The sequence below is a fragment of the Sturnira hondurensis genome, unplaced genomic scaffold (assembly GCF_014824575.4).
Source record: "Sturnira hondurensis isolate 20B ecotype Veracruz unplaced genomic scaffold, ASM1482457v3 Scaffold0023226, whole genome shotgun sequence".
NCBI classification, from domain to species: Eukaryota; Metazoa; Chordata; class Mammalia; order Chiroptera; family Phyllostomidae; genus Sturnira; species Sturnira hondurensis.
Genome location: NW_028095857.1, coordinates 3342378 through 3366508, shown reverse-complemented (window position 1 = coordinate 3366508; position 24131 = coordinate 3342378). Strand labels below are relative to the sequence as shown.

Here is a 24131-nt window from a genome sequence, read left to right as displayed (position 1 = left end):
TGCTTTCTTATCCATTCAGCTATTCTATGTCTTTTGATTGGAGCATTTAATCTATTGACATTTAAGGTTATTATTGATAGGTACTGATTCATTGCCATTTTTGTACCACAGATCCTCTGTGTCTCTCTCTTTTTCTTCCTTTCCTTAGAGGAGTCCTTTTAGTATTTCTTGTAGAGCTGGTTTGGTGGAAGCATATTCTTTTAGATCTTTTGTCTTGGAAGCTCTTTATTTGGCCTTCTATTTTGATTGAAAGCCTTGCTGTGTAAAGCAGCCTTGGTTGTAGGCCTCTGGTTCTCATTACTTGGAATATTTCTAGCCATTCTCTTCTTGCTTGGAGTGTTTCCATTGAGAAGTCAGCAGCTGACCTTATTGGGGCTGCCTTGTATGTTACTTCCTTTTTCTCCCTTGCTGCCTTTAATATTCTCTCTTTGTCTTGGGATTTTGCCATTTTAATGATGATGTGTCTTGACGTGGGCCTCTTTGCCTTCCTCTTGAATGGGTCTCTCCGTGATTCCTGGATTTGTGTGACTTTTTCTCTCATCAAATTAGGAAAATTTTCCAGCATTACTCTGTCATATAAGTTTTCTATCCTTTGTTCTTCTTCTTCTCCTTCTTGTATTCCTATTATGTGGATATTATTATGTTTCATATTATCTTGCATTTCTCTTAGTCTCTCTTAATTCTTTTTGAGTCTCTTTTCCCTTTCTTGCTCCTTCTGGGAGATTATCTCTACTGTGTCCTCCAACTCACTGATCCGATCTTCTGCCTCATCGATCCTGCTTTTCATTCCTTCTACTGTGTTCTTCAGTTCAGAAATTGTAATCTTCATTTCCTCTTGTCCTTTGCTGATAGTTTCTATTTCCTTTTTCATGTTGATATATTTTGTGGAGAGTTCATTGTAGCTCCCCTCTAGTTTCTGTTAGCTCCCCTCTAGTTTCTGGTAGCTCATTGTGAGCTCTTTGAATTCTCTGATAGCTAGTGCTTTGAATTCAATATCTGATAGTTGAGACTTGCCTCTAGTTCATCTGACATTCTTTCTGAGACTTCCACCTTTTATTTCATTTGAGCATTGTTTCTTTGTCTTCCCATTGCTGATGAGACTCTTCTTGTTAGCCTCAGCTTCTTAAATTGATCTGTTCTGACTCCCTGGGTTTATGGTGTGACCTTCTGTGGTAGAATACCTGTGAAATTCAGCGGTGCCGTCTCCTGCACGTATCTTGATGTTCTCCCCTTCCACCTATTCTATCTTTGTGTGTGTGTGATCAGTTGGAGGGGGAGGCAAAATGGTTTATAGCAGGAGAGTACTATATGATATTTACAGTCATAGCCAGTAGAGAAGAGATAGTAGATCTTTAGGCTATATATGGTGTTAACTGTAATCTTCAACCTAATTTGCCACTTTTAAGAAAGGATCCACCAAGGATAAGTCTCTTGTTGGGGAGGGAAGGCTTGTGAGTTGTATGTAGAAAGCAGTGAGGTTGTAGGTGGTCAGATTTTGAGGTAAGGTTATAGTAAAAATAGTAAATAGATGTAGCATGTGAGCAAGTAGAGTTAATCACTACAGTAATAGATTTCAGGAACCTGTAAAGTGGGCTAAGACCCGAGAGATGTGTTGTGAAGTATTTACAGTGGTATAGAAAGCAACAAACAAACAAATACACCAGAAAAGGGCAGGAGAAGTGAGGAAAAAGCAGTAAGTTTGGGGTGAAAGGAAGAAGGACTAAAACAGGAAAAAAGAAAGGAGGGGAAGATAGTCCTGAAAGTTACAGCAACAATAAAATTTAAAAAAAATACACGATTACTGAAAAAAAGTTTAAGAAAGAGTTTACAAAAAGTTTTAAGAAAATTAAAAAAAAAACTCCTCCCTTGTTGGTTTCAAACTGTCCAATTCAGTTTTTCTGGTTTGGCAGGACCCCTCTGTGGGCTGGGTTGTCGGCCCAGGCGCACACCCGCTCGCCAGCCAGGCTACCAGACTGGGGTGCAGGCTCCGGCCCACCCGACAGGCTGCCTGAGTCCCACGGGATCTGGTACTAGTCCTTCCCAGTCCTGTGGCTGGGTGAGAAGCAAGTGAAGCTGCCTTCACAGGAGAACACCTCAGCCCACTTTCCAGTAAAAACTTCTCCAGAAAGCATGCCTCTCAGCCCAGCCCAATACCCAATCTGACTGGTTAGGACAATGCTCCTCTCAAATTTCCTGGGCTGGCAGGCTGGTGGGCTGGCGACCACAGAGATCACAACTGAGCATGGCCCCCTGTCCTTGCCACCCTCCCTGCACACCTAGGCAGACAGGTCTCTGCCACCCAGCCCCACCTAGATGGTGAGGGAGGGAGCCAGCTCTTCCAAGGACCCTGCAGCTTGCCCAATGCTCCACTGGGTACTGGGCTCCCTATGAGTCCTCTGTGGCCCTGGCTGCAGACGGAAGCCTCTACACCCCTATCGCAGTGGCAGTGGCAGCTCTGGGGTATTTTGGGCTGGCCGAGGGCAGCCGGCCCTGCCGCTGCTGTTTTTGTCTTTACTCACAGGTGCTGGGCTCCAGAATGAGTCCTCTGTGACAGACTCGCCCTGGCACTAGCTGTAGACAGAAGCTTCTGGGCCCTGGAAGCTGCAGCAGCAGCAGCTCCGAGGTCTTTACGCACTGAGCAATGGCTGCTGGTCCTGCCGCTGCTGCTTTTGACTTTATTCACAGATGCCAGGCTCCCGATGAGTCCTCTGTGGCAGACGCCCCTGTTGCTTGGCACAGACAGAAGCCTATGGGCCTGGACCACTGTGGCAGCCACGGCTCAGAGCTCTTTACATGCCAGCTGAGGGCTGCTGCCAGCCTGGCCACCTCCGTCTTTACTTGCGTTCCTGAGACCCCCAATGACTTGTAGACGTCTTGTTCGTCACTATCTCTGGTCTCTTATTTTCATAAATGCTGGGGTATTGTTGGTTGGGGAATTGTTTGAGCTGTTCTTCAGTAAATCTGCCAGGATTTTCTCCCAGGGGTACGAGAACTGGAGTTGCCCCATCCTACTCCGCCACCATTTTTATGAAAGTGCTTTCATTTTTTATTGTATTTATTTGGGTCCTCTCTTTTTGTTTGTTTGTTTGTTTATGAGTCTGCTTAAAGGCTTATCATTTTTTTTTATCTTTTCAAAGAAACAGCTCCTAGGATTGTGCTTTTAGTCTCTATGTCATTTAATTCCGCTCTGATCTTGGTTATTTCCTTCCTTCTGGTTGCTCTTGCCTGGTTTTGTCATTGTTCCTGGAGTTCTTAGAGGTATAGGGTTAGGTTATTTATTTGAAATATTTCTATCATTTTAGGTAGGCTTGTATCACTGTGAACTTCCCTCTCATAATGACCTTCATGGTGTCCCATAAGTTTTGGATTGTTGTGAGTTCATTTTCATTTGTTTCCAGAAACTTTTTGATTTGTTCCTTAATCTCAGTCTTGATCCATTCATTTTTTTAATAGCATAGTATTCCATCTAAATGATTTTTAATGTTTTGGGTGTTTTTCCTTGGAGTTAGTTTCTAGTTTCAGTGCCGTGTGGTTAGAGAAAATGCTACATATGATTTTAATTTTCCTGAACTTATTGAGGCTCATTTTGTGTCCTATCATGTATTCTATCTTTGAAAATTTTCCATGTGGATTTGAAAAGAATGTGTATTTTGCTTCTTTGAAATAAAAGGCTCTGCATATATGTCAGTTAAGTCCTTTTGATCTAGGGTATTGTTCAATGCTGCAATATCCTTGTTGATGTTTTGTTTGTAAGATTTATGCATTTTTGACAGTGGGGTGTTAAATCCCCTACTATAATTGTCTTGCTGTCAATATCTTTCTTGAGGTCCTCTAGGATTTTCTTTATATATTTGGGTGCTCCTATGTTGGGTGCATATATATTTACAATGTTTATGTCTTTTTGGTGGATTCTTCCCTTGAGTATTATGAAGTGACCTTTTAGTTCTCTTTTTATGGCACTTTTTAAAGTCTATTTTGTCTTATATGAATATTGCTACCCTGGCATTTTTTTTCCTGTCCATCTTCTTGGAATATTTTTTCCCAACCCTTCACTTTTAGTCTGTGTAGGTGTTTTGTTCTGAGGTGGGTCTCTTGTAGGCAGCATATGTGTGGGTCATGTTTTCTTATCCATTCAGCTATTCTTTGTCTTTTGATTTGATAATTTCATCCATGCACGTTTAAGGTCATAATTGATACGTACTTATTCATTTTCATTTTAGTTCCTTATAGTTGTGTTCCTCTCTCTATCACTCTTTTTTCCTGTTATTAAAACAAACCTTTAGCATCTCTTGCATCGCTGCTTTGGAGAAGGTGTATTCTTTGAGACTTCTTTTGTCTGGGAAAATCCTTATTTGACCTTCTATTTTAATTGAGATCCTTGCTTCATACAGTAGTCTTGGTTGCAGGCCCACCCCCCCCCCCCTTTTTTTAAAGTTGTAATATTTCTTGACATTCTCTTCTGGCTTGGAGTAATTCCATTGAAAAATCAGCTGGTATTCTTATCAGGTCTCCCTTGTATGTTACTTTCTGTTTCTCCTTTGCTGCCTTTAAGATTCTCTCTTTGTTTTGAAATTTTGTCATTTTAATTATGATGTGTCTTGTAGTGAGCCTCTTTGGGTTCCTCTTGATTGGGACTCTCTGTGTTTGTTGCATTTCATGACATTTTCTCTCATCAAATTAGAGAAGTTTTCCATCATTACTTTTTCAAACAGGTTTTCTATCCCTTGCTTTTCTTCACCTTCTGCTATCCCTATTATCCAGATATTGTTATGTTTTCCTGCAGTACTCTTAACACCTCTTTGTTCTGAGTCTTTTTTTTCTTGCTCTTTCTGGGAGTTTTTTTTTCCTTGTCCTCCAATTCTCTGATTTAATCCTCTGCTTCATTGAGCCTGCTTTTGATTCCTTCTTTTGTGTTCTTCAATTTAGAAATTGAAGTATTCTTTATTTCCTCTTGGCCCTTGTTTATAATTTCTATTTCCTATTTCATGTTGATATACTTTTCAGTGAGTTCATCATAGTTTCCCCATGGTTTTTGTTATTCTCTGTGAGCTCATTGAGCTTACTTATAGCCATTGCTTTGAACTCAATATCTGATAGTTGACTTGCCTCTATTTCATTTAGCATTCCTTCTGAGGCTTCCTCCTTTCCTTTCATTTGGGGTTTCTTTGTCTTCCTATTGTTTGTCAGACTGTTCTTGTTAGCCCATGCTTCTTAAATTGATCTGTTCTGACTCCCTGAGTTTGTGGTGTGAACTTCTATAGTAGGAATCCTGTGAGGCTCATTGGTGTAGTCTCCTTTGTCCCCTGAGCTTGCTGCTCTTGGGATGTCATTTGCGTTGTTTCTCTGTATATCTTTGGGTTTTGGTTGGTATTTGGTCTTTGCGTGGTGGTTCCTTCCCTACAGCTGGTTGACTGAGGGTCACTCTGCCCACCATGTCTTGTATGCTATTGTGCAGGTGTGGACAGGTGGTGTTGAAGCTTGTTCTGTCTATCTGAGATTATGAGGTTTCTCTCTCCCTGTTGTTCAGTTGTTTGTTCTGGGTAATTTCTCCACCATTTAGTTGTATTTCCAGATTGGTCCTGGGTGGAAGTTTATGTGGCTTCCACTCACTTTTTTGCCATCTTCCTTTATTATTTGTTGGTTCATTTGTTCATGGTTTCTGTCTTCCATCAAGTTTACTGGTGTTACAATTCCCACTTACTTTTTAATGTGATCTACAAGATAAGGAAAGGGTCCTCAGGAAAAAACAATTGAGCCCACAACCTGATCTCAAAATTTGAGCTACCAGACCCAGGGTTACAGCAAAGGTGGGAGCACAGGGGGCTGGAGACACTTAAGGAGGTCCGTCTCTCAAATAATTGACTATAAAGGTGTGGGTTTATTTCTGTTCTGTTCATTGAACTATGTGCCTGTTTTTATGCCAGTACCATGCCATTTATATTACTATTGCTTTATAATATAGTTTTATATTAGGTAGTGTGAGTCCACCAACTTTGTTCTTCTTTCTCAGGATTGCTGTTCCTGTGCAGGGCCTTTTGTGGTTCCATATAATTTTTTGAAATATTTGTTCTAGTTCTCTGAAATGTCATTGTGATATTTTTAAAATTTCATTTATTTGTTTTTAGAGAGAGTGGAAGGAGGGAGAAAGGGAGAGAAATATTAGTGTGTGGTTGCCTCTCATGCACCCCCTACTGGGGACCTGGTCTGCAACCCAAGCATGTGCCCTGACTGGGAATCGAACTGGTGACCCTTTGCTTTGCTGCCCAGTGCTCAATCTCCTGAGCCACAACAACTAGGGCTTGAGATGTCATTATGATCTTGGTAAGAACTGTGTAGAAACTATGTATTGCTTTGCTCAGTATGGGCATTTTAGTGATGTTAATTCTATATGTGAACACAATATGCACTTCCATTTATTTTGTATTTCCTTCAGTTTCTTTCTCCAGGGTCTTACAATTTTCAGAGTGCAGGTCTTTTATATCCTTGGTTAGGTTTATCCTAGGGTTTATATTCTCATCGTAGCAGTTGTGAATGGGATTTTTCTCTAAATTTCTATTTCATTGCTGGCATATAAAAATGCAACTGATTTCTGGAAATTAATTTTGTATCCTGCTACTTTGCTGAATTCATTTATCAGCTCTAGCAGCATGTTGGTGGAATTTGGGGGGTTCTCGTTTTTTTTAAATGTTGTTCTATTATAGTTGTCCCAATTCATCCGTGTTCCTCTCCCCTACCCCACTGAAACCCCCCTGCTCCCACAGTCAGTTCCTTCCCTGCAGCACATGTCCAGGGGTCCTTGACTAGAGTTTTCCCTTCTTTCCCTGATTATCCTGCTGCACCCCCCCATCGGGTCACTGTCAGTCTATTGGTAGTTTCCATGCCTCTATTTCTATTTTGCTCATTTGTTTGTTTTGTTCATTAGTTGCCACTTATATGTGAGATCATATGGTATTTGTCTTTCACCAACTGGCTTACTTCACTTAGCATAATGATCTCCAGTTCCATTCATGCTGTGACAAAAGGTAAAAGTTCCTTCTTTCTGCTGCATAGAATTCCATTGTGTAAATATACCACAGATTTTTGATCCACTCATTTATGGTTGGTCACTTAGGCTGTTTCAAGCACTTGGCTATTGTAAATAATGCTGCTATGAACCTTGGGGCACATAGGTTCTTTTGAACTGATGTTTCAGGATTCTTGGTGAATAGTCCCAGCAGTGGGATGTTTGGATGAAAAGGCAGTTCCATTCTTAGTTTTCTGAGGAAATTTCATACTCTTTTTCCTAGTGGCTGCACCAGTCTGCATTCCCACCAACAATGTACTAGGGTTATTTTTTCTCTACAACCTCACCAGCACTTGTCATTTAGTGATTTGTTAAATGGTTGCCATTATGACCAGTGTGAGGTGGTATCTCATTGTGGTTTTAATTTGCATGTTTCTGATGGCTAATGACATTGAGCATTCTTTCATATGCCTTCAGGCCCTCTGAATGTCCTTCTTGGAGAAGTGTCCATTTACATCCTTTGCCCATTTTTTACCTGGATTTTTTGCCTTCGTGCTGTTGAGCCATAGGTGTTCTTTATATATTTTGAAGATCAACCTTTGTCCAAGGTATTACTGGCAAAAATGTTTTTCCATATGATTGGCTACCTTTTCATTTTGCTGGTGTTTTCATTAGTTGTGTTGAAGTCTTTTAAATTGATGTAGTCCCGTTTGTTTATTCTTTCCTTTGTATCTCTTTCCCTAGGAGATACATCAGCAAAAATATTGTTATGTGGGATATATGAAATTTCACTGCCTATGTTTTCTTCTAGGATTTTTGTGGTATCACAACTTAGATTTAAGTATTTAACCATCCTTTTAAAAATAGATTATTTATTTATTTTTAGAGAGAGGGGAAGGGAGGGTTAACAAGAGGGAGAGAAACACCAATGTGTGGTTATCTCTCATGCTCTCCCTACTGGGGACCTGGCCTGCAACCCAGACATGTGCCTTGACTGGAAAACAAACAAGCAACCCTTTTTAAAAAAAAAAATTTATTGCCCTGGCTGGTGTAGCTCAGTGGATTGAGTGCAGGCCTGTGAACCACATGATCACAGTTCAATTCCCAGTCAGGGCACATGCCTGGGTTGCAGGCCAGTTCCCAGCAGGGGACTCATGAGAGGCAACGGTACATTGATATTTCTCTCCTTCTCTCCTTCCCTTCCCCTCTAAAGATAAATAAATAAAATCTTTAAAAAGTTTCCCCCTTAAAAAAGATTTTATTTATTCATCTTTAGAGGGGAAGGGAAAGAGAGAGGGAGGGAAATATCAATGTATGGTTGCCTCTTGAGGGCCCCCCACTGGTAACTGGCCTGCAACCCAGGCATGTGCCTGACTGGGAATCAAACTGTGGTTGTTTGGTTTGCAGGCCCATGCCCAATCCACTGAGCTACACCAGCTAGGGCCCAGCAACTCTTTGTTTCACATGTCAGCACTCAATCCACTGAGCCACACTAGCCAGGGCAAATCAAAAGACATTACATATGATTTTACATCTTGAGTTTTTTCTGGTATATGGTATAAATTGGTGGTCAAGTTTGATTGTTTTTCATGTACCTGTCCACACCTACCAACATCATTTATTGAAAGGGCTATTTTTACTCCATTTTATGTTCCTGCCTGCTTTGTCAAATATTAATTGACCACACAGAGCTGGATTTATTTCTGGGCTCTCTATTCTGTTCCATTAATCTATGTGTCTGTTATGATGCCATTGCCAGACTGTTTTGATTTTAGGGGCCTAGTAATATAGTTTGATATCAGGTGTTGTGATTCCTCCTACTTTGTTCTTCCTTCTCAACAGTACTGAGGCTATTCAGGATTATTTATGTTCCATATAAATTTTTGAAATATTTGTTCTATATCTATGAAACATGTCATTGCTATTTTAATATGGATTGTGTAATATCTATAGATTGCTTTAGGTAAAATTGACATTTTATGATGTTTATTCTTCCAATACATGAATATGGTATATGCTTCCATTTATTTGTGTCTTCCTTAATTCCTTTCTTAAGTTTTGTTTAGTTTTAAAAGTACAGGCTTTTTACTTTCTTTTACAAAGAAGCAGCTCTTAACTTTATTCCTATGTACTTTTACTTTTCTGGTTGCTATATTTCTCTTTCTGAAATTTCATTGTTAGTGTACAAAAATGCCTTCAATTTCTGAATATTGACATTGTATCCTGTGTTTTGCCAAATTTACTTATTAGGTCAAATATATTTTGTGGCCCTATAGGGTTTTTTTTTAATGTACACTATCATGTCATCTGCAAATAGTGACAGCTTTACTTCTTTCTTTCCTATTTGAATGCTTTTTATTCCTTTTTCTTGTCTAGTTGCTGTATCTAGGACTTCCAATACTATGTTGAATGAGAGATAAGAATGAACATTCCTGTCTTGTTCCTGATATTAAGAAGAATGCTTGTAGTTTTTGCCCATTGAGTATGATGTTGGCAGTGGGTTTATCATATGGGGTCTTTATTATTTTTAGGTATGTTCCCTCTAATCCCACTTTGCTGAGGGTTTTTAACCAATAAATTGAGGCTGCATTTTATCAAATGCTTTTTTTCCAACAAATTAAATTGAGGCTGCATTTTATCAAATGCTTTTTCTGCATCTATTGATATGATCATGTGGTTTTTATCATTCATTTTTTTCTGGTAAATTACATTTATTGATTTGTGAATGTTGTACCAACCTCCATTCCTGGAATAAATACCACTTAGTCATGTTTTTGATGCATTGCTGTATTTGATTTGCTAATATTTTGCTGAAGATTTTAATGTCTATGTTCATCAGGATATTGGTCTATAATTTTCTTTTTTTATAGTATCTTTATCTGGTTTTGGAATTAATATAATTCTGGCCTATTAAAATGATTTTGGGAGCCTTCCTTCCTTTTGATGTTTATGAAATAGTTTGAGCAGTTTTTGTATTTCTCTGCATGTTTGGTAAAATTCACCTCTGAAGCCATCCAGTCCAGGGATTTTGTTTGTTGGGAGTGTTTTGAATACTGCTTCAGTTTCCCTAGGTGTGGTCTCTCTATGCAGATTCTCTGATTTTTCCTGACTTAGTTTTGGAAGATTGTATGTTTTAAGAATTTATCCATTTTGTATAGTTTGTCCAGATGGTGTAATATAGTTGTTCATAATATGTTCTTACAATCCATTGGTGTCAGTAGTTATTTCTTGCGTTTTATTGCTGATTTTATTTGTTTGCATCCTCTCTCTTTTCTTCTGCATGAGTCTAGGTAAAGGCTTGTCAATCTTTATCTTTTCAAAGAAGCAAGTCTTGGATATTTTGATCTTTTGTATCTTTTTTAGGCTCTGTTTATGTTGGGATCTTTATTATTGCATTTCTTCTACTCACTTTGGGTCTTGTTTTTTGTTCTTTTTAAACTATTTTAAGTGTAAAGTTAGACTTTTTTTTAGCTTCTCTTGTTCATTTGCTTGTTTGTTTGTTTTTGATAGGCCTATACCCCTATGAATTTACCTATTTGGATTGGTTTCCCAGTTTCTCACAGATTTTGGATTGTTGTGTTGTCATTTTCATTTGTTTTTTAGTTGTCTTTTATTTCTTTCTTGATCTTGTTGTTGGCCCATTCACTGTTTAATACCATGTTATTTAGCTTTCATGTGTTTGCATGTTTTTCAGTGTTCGGTTTGTGATTGATTTCTAGTTTCATAGCATTGTGGTCAGAGAAGATGCTTGATGTGATTTCAATTTTCCTAAATTACTGAGACTTATTTTGTTTCTCACATGTTGTCTGTCCTAGAAAATGTTCCATATGTACATGAAAAGTATGTACATTCTGCTTTTTCTGGGATGAAATGCTCTGCAGATAATTAAATCCATTTTATCTAGTGTGTCATTTAAGGCCACTCTCTCCTTGTTGATTTTATGTCTGGAAATTCTATCTATTGAAGTCAATGATGTGTTACAATCCCCAACTATGAGTACATTTCTACATTTCTGTTTATCTCTCCCTTTATGCCAATCAAGATTTGCTTCACATATTTAGGTGTTCCAATTTTGGGTACAAAAATGCTTACTAAAGTTATATCCTCTCATTGGATTATTCCCTTTATCATTATATAGTGTTTTTTTGTCTGTTACATTATATAGTTTCTCTCCTTTGCCTTGGTTTTAAAGTTTATTTTGTCAGATATAAATACTGCCATCCCAGTTTTTTTCTTTCCATTTTCATGAAATATCTTTTTCCATCCCTTTATTTTTAGCCTGTGTGTATCTTTCAATCTGAGATGGGTCTCTTGGAGGCAGCATATATATGGGTCTTGTTTCTTTCTTTTCTTTTAAAGCATTTTTAAAATTTAATTATATATAAAACAGAAAACTGTACTTGAATAAGAATAAAAAAATAAAAATAAAATTTAATTATTGTTCAAGTACAGTTTTCTGTCTTTTACTCCCATCCCAGCCCTATGTCTTTTGGTTAGAGCATTTAAGCCATTTACATTAAGGTGATTATTTAAGGTGATACATATTTAGTACCATGTTATGGTTAGAGTATTTCCTGTTTTTTCCTTCTGTTTTTTTTTCTTTCTTAAGGAAAGCCCTTCAACTGTTGCAACACTGGTTTGCTGTTAGTAGACTCCTTTTGCTTCTTGTTGTCTGGGAAGCTCCTTTTCCCTCCTTTAATTTTAAAAAAATAATCTTGCTGGGTAATGTAGCCTTGGTTGTAGGCCATTGCTTTTCATCTCTTTGAATATTTCATGCCACACTCTTCTAACCTGAAATTTTTCTGCTTAGAAACCAGATGACAATATAATTGGTGCTCTTTTTTATGTAACTACCTGCTTTTCTCTTGCAGCTTTTAGGATTCTCTCCTTGTGTTTAATCATTTTCATTTTAATTAAGGTGTTTCTCATTGTAGGCCTCTTTAGGTCCAACTTGTTTGGGACTCTGTGCTTTCTATGCTTGTGCGTCATTTTCCTTCAGGAGATTAGGGAAGTTTTCAGTCATCATATCTTCAAATAGGTGCTCAATCCCTTGCTCTTTTCTGCTTCTGGCATTCCCATGATGCAGATGTTGTTATGTGTCATGTTGTCCAAAATGTCTCTTATGTTCTCCTCATTTTTTTAAAAAAAATTATTTGTTTTTGCTGTTCTGTCTGGGTGTTTCTTTCTGGCTTGTCTTCTAAATAACTGATTTGGTCTTATGCTTCATCTGTCCTACTGTTTATTCCTTCCAGTGTATTATTTGTTTCAGATATTGCATTATTTATTTCAGACTGGTCCTTTTTTATGGTTTCTATATCTTTTTTCATGCTGTTGAGTATCCTTATAATCTTTATAAATTCTCTGTCTGATATATTACTTGTCTGCATTTCATCATCATCTTCTTCTTCATTTTTCTTCTGGAGAATTCTCTTGTTCTTTCTTTTGGGGTCTGTTTCATTGTCTTCCGATTTTTCTGCTCCTTTGTATTTGTTTTATGTATTAGGCAGATCTCCAAAGACTCTGGTGTAGGCCTTTGTCAGATGCTGCTTGCGACTGGCCCCAGTCAACCTTTTTGGTGCTATCTGTAATCCAAAGCATGTGGCTCCCTCTGCTGGGCCTGTTTGTGTGCAGAAAGAACCAGGCTCTATACCAAGGCTGGTTTTTATCCACACTGGGCCCCAGGAAGGTTTAGCTGAAGTCTCATAGGGCTCTCAGATACCTACTTTAGTTGTAAAACTAAAGAGCGATACAGGCTCAAGCTCTAATCAGCAGCCCTAAGCTCCATACTGTGGGACACAATTATTCCTGTAGATGGGGCTATTGCTTCCCCTCAGGCTGATGCCATTCAGAGACGAGTATTCTGCCTGAGAAAGATGACTTATGCCGTATGGGGGATGACTTAGCATGGGGATCCTGGTAGCTGCTAATTCAGTTCTCTCCACAGAGGTGTGAACCCCAGACTCCTCTAAGTGTCTGTAGTCCACTCTTCCCTGCCTCTGTTGGAGCCCAGGGTAAGTGGCTGCCATTGAAATTTTGTGCATTGTGCCTTTAAGAGCCTCTTTGATCTTCAGCTATCTCTCCAAGACAGACAAAAACCCTGCTGCTTTTTACAGCTGGATGGTACTTGGGTTCCTTTCTGCATCTGGTATTGTAGGCTTGTAGCCAGCTTAAGGTTTAGACCTCACACTTCTAAGGGGTAATCCCCTGGCTGCTGAAATATCCCTCTGGAGCTTCATCTGCTTCCCATAGGAGCCCAGCCAGCCCTCTCCCACCTCTGCATTTTCTACCAGTCTTGTTGTGGTGCGATTGTTTTTTTCTGTCTGCCTGTGGTTATAAGGCTTCTCTCCAGCTAGTTTTCAGTTGGTTATGCCAGATAATTTCTCTACAATCTTGTTGTAATTCCAGATTGGTCCTGGGAGGAGGTTAGTGTAGCTTCTACTTACTCCTCCACCATCTGGGATTCACATATTATTTTTTCTTTTTCTAAATTGGAGTAAATTTTACATAGTATCAGATTAGTCATTCTAACACTTTATACAATTCAGTGGCTTTTAAGTACTTTCAGAATGTTCTGCAACTATCACCACTATCTAATTTTAGAACATTTTCATCACTCTAAAAAGAAATCCTATATCTATTAAGTAGTCATTCCCCATTTATCCCAGCCACTAATGTACTTTCTGTCTCTGTAGATTTGTCTATTCTAGACATCTTGCATAAATGGAGTCAACAAAATGTGGCCATTTGTGTCTGGCTTCTTTAACTCAGCATAATGTTTTTGAGGTTCATCCATATTGTAGCATGTATCAGAACTTCATTTCTTCTGTCAGTAATATTTCACTGTATGTATAAACCACAGTTCATTTATCCATTCATCCATTTATGAATACGTGGGTTGTGTCCCCCTGTTGGCTATTATGAATAATGCTGCTATGAACATTTGTGTAAAAGTTTTTCTGTGGACACATGTTTTCAGTTCTCTTGGATATATACCTAAGTGTAGCATTGCTGGATCATATGGTAATTCCATAGTGGGTTTATATTTTTAAACACTCTGTTTGCCTGTTGAATTGAGGCTAGATTGTGTGGGGACAAGGACATAAGTAGGGAGTTCAGTTAGGAGGCTATTGCAACCACCCAGGAGCTAGATCATGGTGGTTTGGACCAGAATAATGCAGTGGAGAGGGTGAGAACTGGTCAGATTCTATATGTACATTGAAGATAGAGCCAAGAAGATTTGCTAACACACTAGATGTGTATTGTGAAAGAAAAATGGGAGTCAAGGATGATTCTTAAGATTTTTCACCTGAGAAAAGAAGGGAGGGAGTAGCTATTTGATGAAGTTGATGGAAGAGCAAGTTGTGGGGAGGATTTGAGCTTTGGTTTTGGACTTGCTGCATTTGAACATTCCAAGTAGAGATGTCAAGTAGGCTCTTGAAAATATAAGTCTGGCATTTGAATTAGAGATAAATATAGGAGTTACTAATTTATAAAGAATATGAGACTAGATAAGATCACTTAGGAATAATTCTAGGTAGTGAAGAGAAGCAACCCAAGGAATAAACCTGGACATATTCAAATGTTAGAGGTCTAGAACATAAGGAAAGACCAGCACAGGAGACTGAGAAGGAGTAGCCAATGAGGCCAGAGGAACAGGAGAGTTTGATGTCCTGGCAGCCAAGTGAAATTACTTCAGATAATTTTTTCTCTTGCTGCTCTCACAATTTCCTTAAGGTGAGGAGCCCAGGAATTGTGTCCTATCCTTTAGAGATGAAGATTGTTTTTTTCTGAATGCCTAGGGTCATTCTTCATTAAGCTGAAAAATATTTCTGCTCTTCTGAAAACTGTCTTTAAAACATACTGCTTATTTATATATATAATTTAAGCCCTACTGATGGTATTTAGTCAAGAATTCAGTTAATAAATAAGTGAGTGTCCACTCTATGCTAGTTTCTCTTCTAGTCATTGGGAACACAGCAGTGAACAAGATATGCGATTGCTGATCTCACAGAACATAGTCTAATGGAGAAAGACATTAAACAAATCATTTATTTAAATTACTGAACAAATTAATTTCCTTAAAGACAAACAATTAATTCTATATGTGATGACTGCTACAAAGAAATCAAAATGCTTTAAAAGCACAAAGGAAGGTTATTATGCAACCTTAGAGTGGTATGGCCAGAGAGTTATGAAAGGATTGACATGTAAGGAGAGACCTGAAGAAGGAGTAGACTTATCCAGATAAAGAAAAATGACTATTGTGAAAAAAAAAACCATCCCAGGCAGAGAAAAGAGGAAAGAGGGAGAGTGTTGTCATACTAAGGAAAGTGAAAGAGCTTCATCATTGTGGAATTTAAAGTATAAGATGAGGTCCTTTGTCCATGGGCAAAGGACCTGAACACACTTATCCTAAGAGGACACACAGATGGTCCAAAGACATGAAAGGATACTTAGCACCACTAGCCATCAGAGAGATGCAAATTAAAACCACAATGAGATACTATTTCACACCAGTCAGAATGGCCATCATAAACACATCAACAAACAATGAGTGCTGTCGAGGTTGTGGAGAAAGGGAATAGTAGTACAGTGTTGGTGGGAATGTAGACTGGTGCAGCCACTGTGGAAAACAGTATGGAATTTCCTCAAAAACTAAAAATGGAACTGCCATTTGACCTGGCAATTTCACTGCTGGCATTATACCCTAAGGACCCTGAAACACCAATTCAAAAGAACCTGTGCACCCCAATGTTCATAGCAGCACAATTTTACAATAGCCAAGTGCTGGAAGCAATCTAAGTGCCCATCAGTAAATGAGTGGATCTAAAAACAATGGTGCATTTACATAGTGGAGTATTACACAGCAGAGAGAAAGAAGGATCTCCTACCCTTTGTGACAGCATGGTTGGATCTGGAGAATATTATGCTAAGTGAAATAAGCCAGGCAGTGAAAGACAAATACCATATGATTTCACCTATAGGTGGAACCTAATCAACAAAGCAAGTAAACAAAATATAACCAGAGACCTTGAAATAAAGAGCAAACTAACAGGAACCAGAAGAGAGGGGGGAGGGTTAATGGGGGGGAAAGTGGAAGGATCATCAAGGAACCATGTATAAAGGACACATTGGCAAAGCCAAAGTGGGGTAGGAACAAGGTTGGGAGGTGTGGATGCATGGGGTAGAAGGGAGTGATTGGGGGGAAATGGAGACAACTGTATCTGTACAACAATATAAAATAATTAAGGAAGGAAGGAAGGAAGGAAGGAAGGAAGGAAGGAAGGAAGGAAGGAAGGAAGGAAGGAAGGAAGTATAAGGTGAGGTGGAGGGTAAAAGATGAATCCTGAGAGGTGAGCAGGGATCAAGTCATAAGGATTTTCTTGACATGCTAAGGAATTTGGACTCAATCCCAATAACAATGGGGAATCACTGAACAGTTTTAAATTTATCTTAGAAAAATCATTTAGGCTACCATTGTCAATGGGTTGGAAGGAAGCCTGATGCCTGGCAGGAGAGCCTACTTCCTTTATATCTTGGCTCTTGGGTTTTATTCTAGTGTGCCATTTGAAGTGCCCAAGCTGAAAAGTGGAAAGAGTGCACTGGATGCTGAGAGTGAGAGTCTGGACAGCTACACAGCTGACTCAGATAGCACATCCAGGTGAGATCTCCCAAAGTCCCTGTGCATCTGCTCAACCCAAGTTCCCACTTTGTTCTCCAGCATGAGGATGTAGGGGACCTATACCTTCAGTGTTCCTGATTTCTCCTCAGCAAGTCAAATGGGATCTTCTCAGAGAGAAGATCTCTCTGACCTTGCTATAAGTCTTTCTGTAGTCCTTCAATGGTTGTCTCTCATCGCAGCCTTCAGGAGTACCCTAACTTACACAGGCTGCTGCACCATGGAGAAGTCTTCATGGACCATCAGAAACATGATGCTGTTTTTTAGGAATGTTCATGTTTATGCAAAGTTGCTTATGTTCCTTCAAGGGAAATCTGATGTGAAATTTACCTTCTGGATTTGGTTGCTACAATGACCCCAATCCACTGGCTCTCCTTCAATACAACTTGGGTCTCTAGATAGAACAGGAAGGACAAGAGGTAGTTTTGCTTTAACTTCTCTATCTACCTTCAGGAGAGACTCTCTGGATAAATCTGGCATTTTTCCAGAATGGAAGAAGATGTCTGATCCCAAATCTCAAGTAGAAAAGGTAAATACCTCCCTCTCTCTCTCTCCGCCCACTTTCTCTTCACTCTCTCCCTCCCTGCTCTTTCATTTATCAAGAAGAATTTAAATGAAAAATTCAACTGAATAAAATTTACTTTTGATTCTCTTCAAAGCATTTTCTAAGGTTCTACTTAAAACAAGAGAAAGTAGATTTTGTACTACTTCCTAGGATTAAATTAAATTCAACTTCCAAGATTAAGCTTTCCTTTAAGTTTGTAATAGTTTAGCAAAACTCAGTGTTCTTTTTTCATTTTTACTAACTTTTTAAAAATGTATTTTTCTATTAAAGTTTATATTCAATAATATTTTTTTAGTTTCAGGTGTACCACATAGCAGTTACACAATCATGTACTTTATGAAGTGAACACCTCAATATTTCATGTACCCACCTGGCACCACATGTAGTTATTATAATATTATTGACTATATTTCCTATGCTACAATTTATACTTTGTGATTATTCTGTAACTACCAGTTTGTACTTTTAATCACTTTACCTTTTCCAGTGGATCCCCAAAACCTTCTCCTCTAGCAACATCTGTCTGTTCTCTATGTCTATGAATGTTTCTATTTTGTTTATTTTTCTTTTGTTATTTAGATTCCACATATAATTGAAATCATATGGTACTTTTTTCTGTGTCTGACTTATTTCATTTAGCATAATACTCTCTAGGTCCATCCATGCTGTCACAAATGGTAAGATTTCATTCCTTTTATGGCTGAATAATATCCCATTATATATGTATCACTACTTTTTTATCATCTTGTTTATAGATGAGTACCTATGATTGCTTTCATATCTTACCTGTTGTAAATAATGCTGCAATGAACATAATGGTGCATATGTTCCTTCAAATTAGTGTTTCTGGTTTATTTGACTGAATCCTAAGATGTGAAATGACTGAGTCATAAGGCAGTTCCACTTTTAATTTTTTGAGGAACCCACACAGTTTTCCAAAGTGGATGAACCAAGTTACAATCTCATCAACAGTTCATGAGGGTTCCCTTTTCTCCAGATCCTTGCCTACACTTGTTTGTTGATTTATTGATAATAGCCAATCTGACAGGTGTGAGGTGATATGTCATTGTGGTTTTAAGTTTCATTTATCTGATGTTAGTAACATTGGCCATCTTTTCATATGTCTCTTGGCCATCTGTATATCCTCTTTGGAGAAATGTCTATTCAGGTTTTCTACCTACTGTTTAATTGGATTGTGTTTGTTGTTGTTGTTGTTAACTTCTCTGAGTTCCTCTTTTATTGTTAAACTTTTAATTTGTTTTTTAAAAATTTTATTGTTGTTCAAGTATAGTTGTCTGCACTTCCCCCCACCACTCCCCCTCCACCCCAGCTATCCCCAGCTTCTTCCTCTGATTCCATCTCCCCTTGGTTTTGTCCATATGTCCTTTATACTTGTCTCTCAAAACCCTCCCCCTCCCCCATTATCCCTTCCCAACTCCCCTCTGGTTACTGTCAGTTTGTTCTTAATTTCAACGTCTCTGGTTATATTTGGCTTGCTTATTTGTTTTGTTGATTAGGTTTCACTTATGGGTGACATCATATGGTATTTGTCTTTCACTGCCTGGCTTGCTTCACTTAGCATAATGCTGTCCAGATTCATCCTTGCTATCTCAAAGGGTAGGAACTCCTTCTTTCTTTCTGCCAGATAGTATTCCATTGTTTAAATGTACCATAGTTTTTTGATCCATTCATTTACTGATGGACACTTACATTGCTTCCAGCACTTGACTACTGTGATTTGTGCTGCTGTGAAAATTGGAGTGCATACATTCTTACGGATTGGTGTTTCAAGGTTTTTAAGATATAATCCCAGCATTAGAATTGCTGGGTTAAAAGGCAGTTCTGTTTTAAATTTTCTGAGGAAATTCCCTACTATTTTCCACAGTGGCTGTACCAGTCTGTATTCCCACCAACAGTGTACTAGGATTCCCTTTTCTTCACATCCTCTCCAACATTTGTTGTTTGTTTATTTGTTTATGATGGCCATTCTGGCTGGTGTGAAGTGGTATCTCATTGTGGTTTTAATTTGCATCTCTCTGGTGGCAAGTGATGCTGAGTATCTCTTCATATGTCTCTGGGCCCTCTGTATGTCCTCCTTGGAGAAATGTCTGTTAAGGTCTTTTGCCCATTTTTTAACTGGGTATTTTGTCTTAGAGTGGAGTTCTTGTAAGTTCTTTATATATTTTGGAAATCAAACCCATGTGTGAGGTGTCATGTGCAAATATGTTTTCCCATACAGCTGGTTCTCTTTCCATGTTGCTGCTGTTTTCTTTAGCCGTGTGGAAGCTTTTTATTTTGATGAGACCCCATTTGTTGATTATTTCTTTTATGCGCCTTGCTCTAGGGGATGTATGGGTGAAAATACTGCTGTGTGGAATATCTGAGATTTTCCTGCCTATGTTTTCCTCTAGAAGTTTTATGATGTCACAACTTATATTTAAGTCTTTTATCCACCTTGAATTTACTTTTGTGTATGGTATAAGTTGGTGATTGAGTTTGATTTTTTTGCAGGTAGCTGTCCAGCTCTCCCAACACCATTTGTTGAAGAGGCTATTTTTACTCCATGTTATACTTCTGCCCCCTTTGCCAAATATTAATTGACCATAGAGACTTGGGTTTATTTCTGGGCTCTCCATTCTGTTTTATTCATCTATGTATCTGCTCTTATGCCAGTACCAGGCTGTTTTGATTACAGTGGCCTTGTAATACAGTTTGATATCAGGTATTGTGGTCCATCCTACTTTGTTCTTCTTTCTCAAAATTGCTGCAGCTATTCTGGGTAATTTTTTTCAAAATTGCTGAGGCTCTTTGGGATCACTTATTATTCCATATGAATTTTTGAAATGTTTGTTCTGTATCTGTGAAACATGTCATTGGTGCTTTTAATAGGGAATGCATCGAATCTATGTTGATTTAGGTTCTGAGTTCTTTATAAATTTTGGATATTATCACATGTATCATTAGCAAATATGTTCTCCCATCAGTAAGTATTCTTTTCCTTTTGTTGGTGACTTCTTATGTTTTGAAAAAGTTTTTATTTTGATATAGTCCTACTTGTTTACTTTTTTTTGTTCCCCCTCCTTGAGGAGGCATATCAGAAAACATATTACTAAGGGAACTGTCAGACAGTTTAATGCCTAAGTTTACTGTTAAGAGTTTTATTGTTTGAGGTCATAAACTTAAGTCTTTAATCCATTATTCTGGTATGTGGTGTAAGAAGGTGATCTAGTTTTTTTATTTATGTGTCGATCCATTTTCCCAATATCATTTATTTACTTATATATTTATTTTAATTCTCACCTGAGAATATGCTTATTGTTTATTGATTTAGAGAGGGAGAGAGAGAGAGGGAGAGATAAAAGAAGAGAAGAGAAGAGAAGAGAAGAGAAGAGAAGAGAAGAGAAGAGAAGAGAAGAGAAGAGAAGGGAAGGGAAGGGAAGGGAAGGGAAGGGAAGAGAAGAGAAGAGAAGAGAAGAGAAGAGAAGAGAAGAGAAGAGAAGAGAAGAGAAGAAAGGAAGGGAAGGGAGGGGAGGGAAGGGAGATATGAGAGAGGGGTATGAGACAGAAACATCTATTGGTTGCCCCCTGTACATGCCTTGACTGGGAATTGAACCCATAGCCTTTTGGTTTATGAGACAAGGCTCCAACCCACTGAGGCATGGAGCGAGGTCCCCAAAACTATTTCTCAAACAGATTATCATGACCCCATTGGTTCTTCTTTTGCTATGTAGTAATTGATCATATTGTTGTGATTTTATTTCTGGGCACTGTATTCTGTTCCATTGGTTTATGTGTCTGTGTTTATGCTGGTACCATACTGTCTTGATTACTATGGCATTGTTGTATGGTTTGATATAAGTAGTGTGTTGCCTCCAGCCTTGTTCTTCTTTCTCAAGATTGCTGTGGCTATTAGGGGTCTTTTGTAGTTCCACAGATTTTTGAATTATTTGTTCTAGGTCTGTGAAACATGCCATTGGTATATTGATAGGAGTTATGTTGAATCTATAGATTGATTTGGGTAGTATGGAAATTTCAATGATGTTAATTTTACTTCCTGAGCATAGTATATGCTTCCAATTATTTTTATGTTCTTCAGTTGTTTTATTCTTCAATGTCTTAACAATTTTCTGAGTACAGGTCTTTTACATCCTTGGTTAAATTTATTCCCAGGTATATTTTTCATGTAATTGTAAGTGGTATAGTTTTCATAATTTCCCATTTAAAAATATTTTTGTTCTTACTATATTAGCGTTGTTCTGATTTTTCCCCTTTGCCTTCCTCTGCCCAGCCAACCACCCACTCCCGCAGTCAGTCCCCATAGTGTTGTCCATGTCCATAGGTCATTCAAACATGTTCTTTTACTGTTCCCTTCCCCTTCCTTCCATCATTATCCACACCCTCCCCTCTGGTCACTGTAAGTCCGTTCCATGTTTCCAGGCCTATGGTTCTATTATGCTCATTAGATTATTTTGTTCATTAAATTCTTTTTATATGTGAGATCATATGATATTTGTCTTTCACTAATGGCTTATTTCATTTAGCATAATAATCTCCATTTCCATCCATGCTGTCGCAAAAAGTAGGAGTTCCTTCTTTCTTTGTGATGTGTATTATTCCATTGTGTAAATGTACCATTTTTTTTGATCCACTCATTAACTGAGGGGCAATTAGGCGGTTTCCAGCACTTGACTATTATAAATAGTGCTGCTATGAACATATGGGTGCTTAGGTTCTTTTGAACTTGTGATTCTGGATTCTTAGGGTATATTCCCATCAGTAGAATCACTGGGTGAAAAAGCAGTTCCAGTTTTAATTTTCTGAGGAGATTCCATACTGTTATCCAAAGTGGCTACATCAGTCTGCCTTCCCACCAGCAATGCACTAGGGTCCATTTCTCCCCATCCTCACCAGCACTTGATGTTTGTTGATTTGTTAATGATGGACATTCTGACAGGCATGAGGTTATATCTCCCTGTGGTTTTAATTTGCATCTCTCTGATGGCTAGTGATGTTTAGCATCTTTTGATGTCTATGTGCCATCAGTATTTTCTCCTTAGAGAACTGTCTATTAAGGTCCTTTTGCCCACTTTTAATTGGATTGTTTGTTTTCCTGGTGTTGAGTTGATTGAGTTATTTATACGTTTTGGATATTATACCCTCCTCCAGTGTATCATTTGCAAATGTGTTCTCTCATACAGTCATTTTCATGATGGTTCCTCTGGCTGTGCAAAAGGTTTTTAATTTGATGTGGCCCCATTTGTTTATTTTTATTTTTTTTTAATATAATTTTTATTTAATTCTTGTTCAAGTACAGGTTTCTGTCTTATAATCCCAACCCTGCCCGCCCCCCACCCCATGCTCCCCGCCTCCCTCCCCTTTCCACCCAATTTTTCTTTTATTTCTTTTGCTCTAGGAGATATATCAGCAAAAATATTGCTGCATGGAACATGTCAAATTATCCTGCCTATGCTTTCCTCTAGGAATTTTATGGTGTCATGACTTGTGTTTATATGTTTCATACATTTTGAGTTTATTTTGATGTATGGAATAAGTTTGTTGTTTAATTTCTTTTTTTTGCATATACCAGTCTAGTTCACCCAACACCATTTATTGTCTGCCCCCTTTGTCAAGTATTAATTAACCATTGAGACCTGGGTTTATTTCTGAGCTCTCTATTTATTTCCATTGAACTATGTGTTTGTTTTTATGTCAGTACCAAACTTTTTTTATTACAGTGGCCATGTAGTATAATTTGATACCAGGTATTGTGTATCCTCCAACTTTGTACTTCTTTCTCAAGATTGCTGAGGCTATTTAGGGTCATTTTTGGTTCAGTATACATTTTTGGAATATTTGTTCTAGATCTGTGAAATATGCCATTAATTAAAACATTAATTCCTATTAAAATATAGGAATTGCATTGAATCTATAGATTGCTTTGGGTAGTGTGGACATTTTAATGATGTTTATTTCTCTAGTCCATTACACAGTATATGTTTCTATTTATTTGTATCTTCATCAACTTCTTTCTTCAGTATTCTATAGTTTTTTGAGTACAGGTCTTTTACCTTCTTGGTCAAATTTATTCCTATTTACTTTATTTTTTTGTTGTTGCTATAGTAAATGGGATTTCCCACCTAATTTCTGTTTCTGATACTTCATTGCTGGTGTACAAAAATGCTATTGATTCCTGAATAATGACTTTGTATTTCACTATTTTACCAAATTCACTTATTAAGTCAAGTAGTTCTTTGGTGGAGCCTATAGGGTTTTCTATGTGCACTATCATGATATCTGTGAATAATGAGTTTTATAACCTCCTTTTCAATTTGGATGACTTTTATTTTTTTTTCTTGTCTGATCACTGTGGCTAGAACTCCCAATGCTATGTTGAATAGAAGTGGTAAAAGCAGACACCATTGATTTGTTCTTGATATTAGGGGGAAAGTTTTTAGTTTTTGTCCATTGATTATGATGGTATCTGTAAATTTCTTGTATATGGCCTTTATTATGTTGAAGTATGCTCCCTCTACTCCCACTTTGCTCAATGTTTTTATCATAAGTGGGTACTAGATTTCTTCAGATGCTTTTTCAACATCTATTCATATGATCATGTGATTTTTGTCTTTCATTTTGTTTATGTGGTATATTACATTTATTGGTTTGCATTCCTTGAATGAACCCCACTTGATCATAGTACATGATCTTTTTAATGTATTGCTAGATCCAAATTGCCAATATTTTGTTGAGAACCTTAGCATCAATGTTCATCAGAGATATTGCCTATAGTTTCCTTTCTCTTGTGTCTTTACCTGGATTTGGGATTAGGATAATATTGGCTTCATATAAAGAGTTGAGAGTCTTCCCTGTTCTTGAGATGTTTG

The 24131-nt window shown here is 37.9% G+C and overlaps 1 protein-coding gene across 4 annotated transcripts in view; it reads left to right on the top strand.

Annotated features, from left to right (window-relative positions):
• Window positions 1–16316: 16316 nt before the first annotated feature.
• Window positions 16317–24131, top strand: part of SYTL4 (synaptotagmin like 4) — a 43646-nt gene continuing 35831 nt past the window's right edge. For 2 of the 4 annotated variants that reach the window (XM_037037382.1, XM_037037381.1), the window contains exons 1-2: window positions 16317–16664; window positions 17136–17211. In XM_037037382.1, the coding sequence (XP_036893277.1) occupies window positions 16507–16664; window positions 17136–17211 (234 nt within the window). In that variant the 5' untranslated portion in view covers window positions 16317–16506. The remainder of the gene's footprint in view (window positions 16665–17135; window positions 17212–24131) is intronic. The other 2 variants (XM_037037380.1, XM_037037379.1) reach the window with 1 other exon arrangement.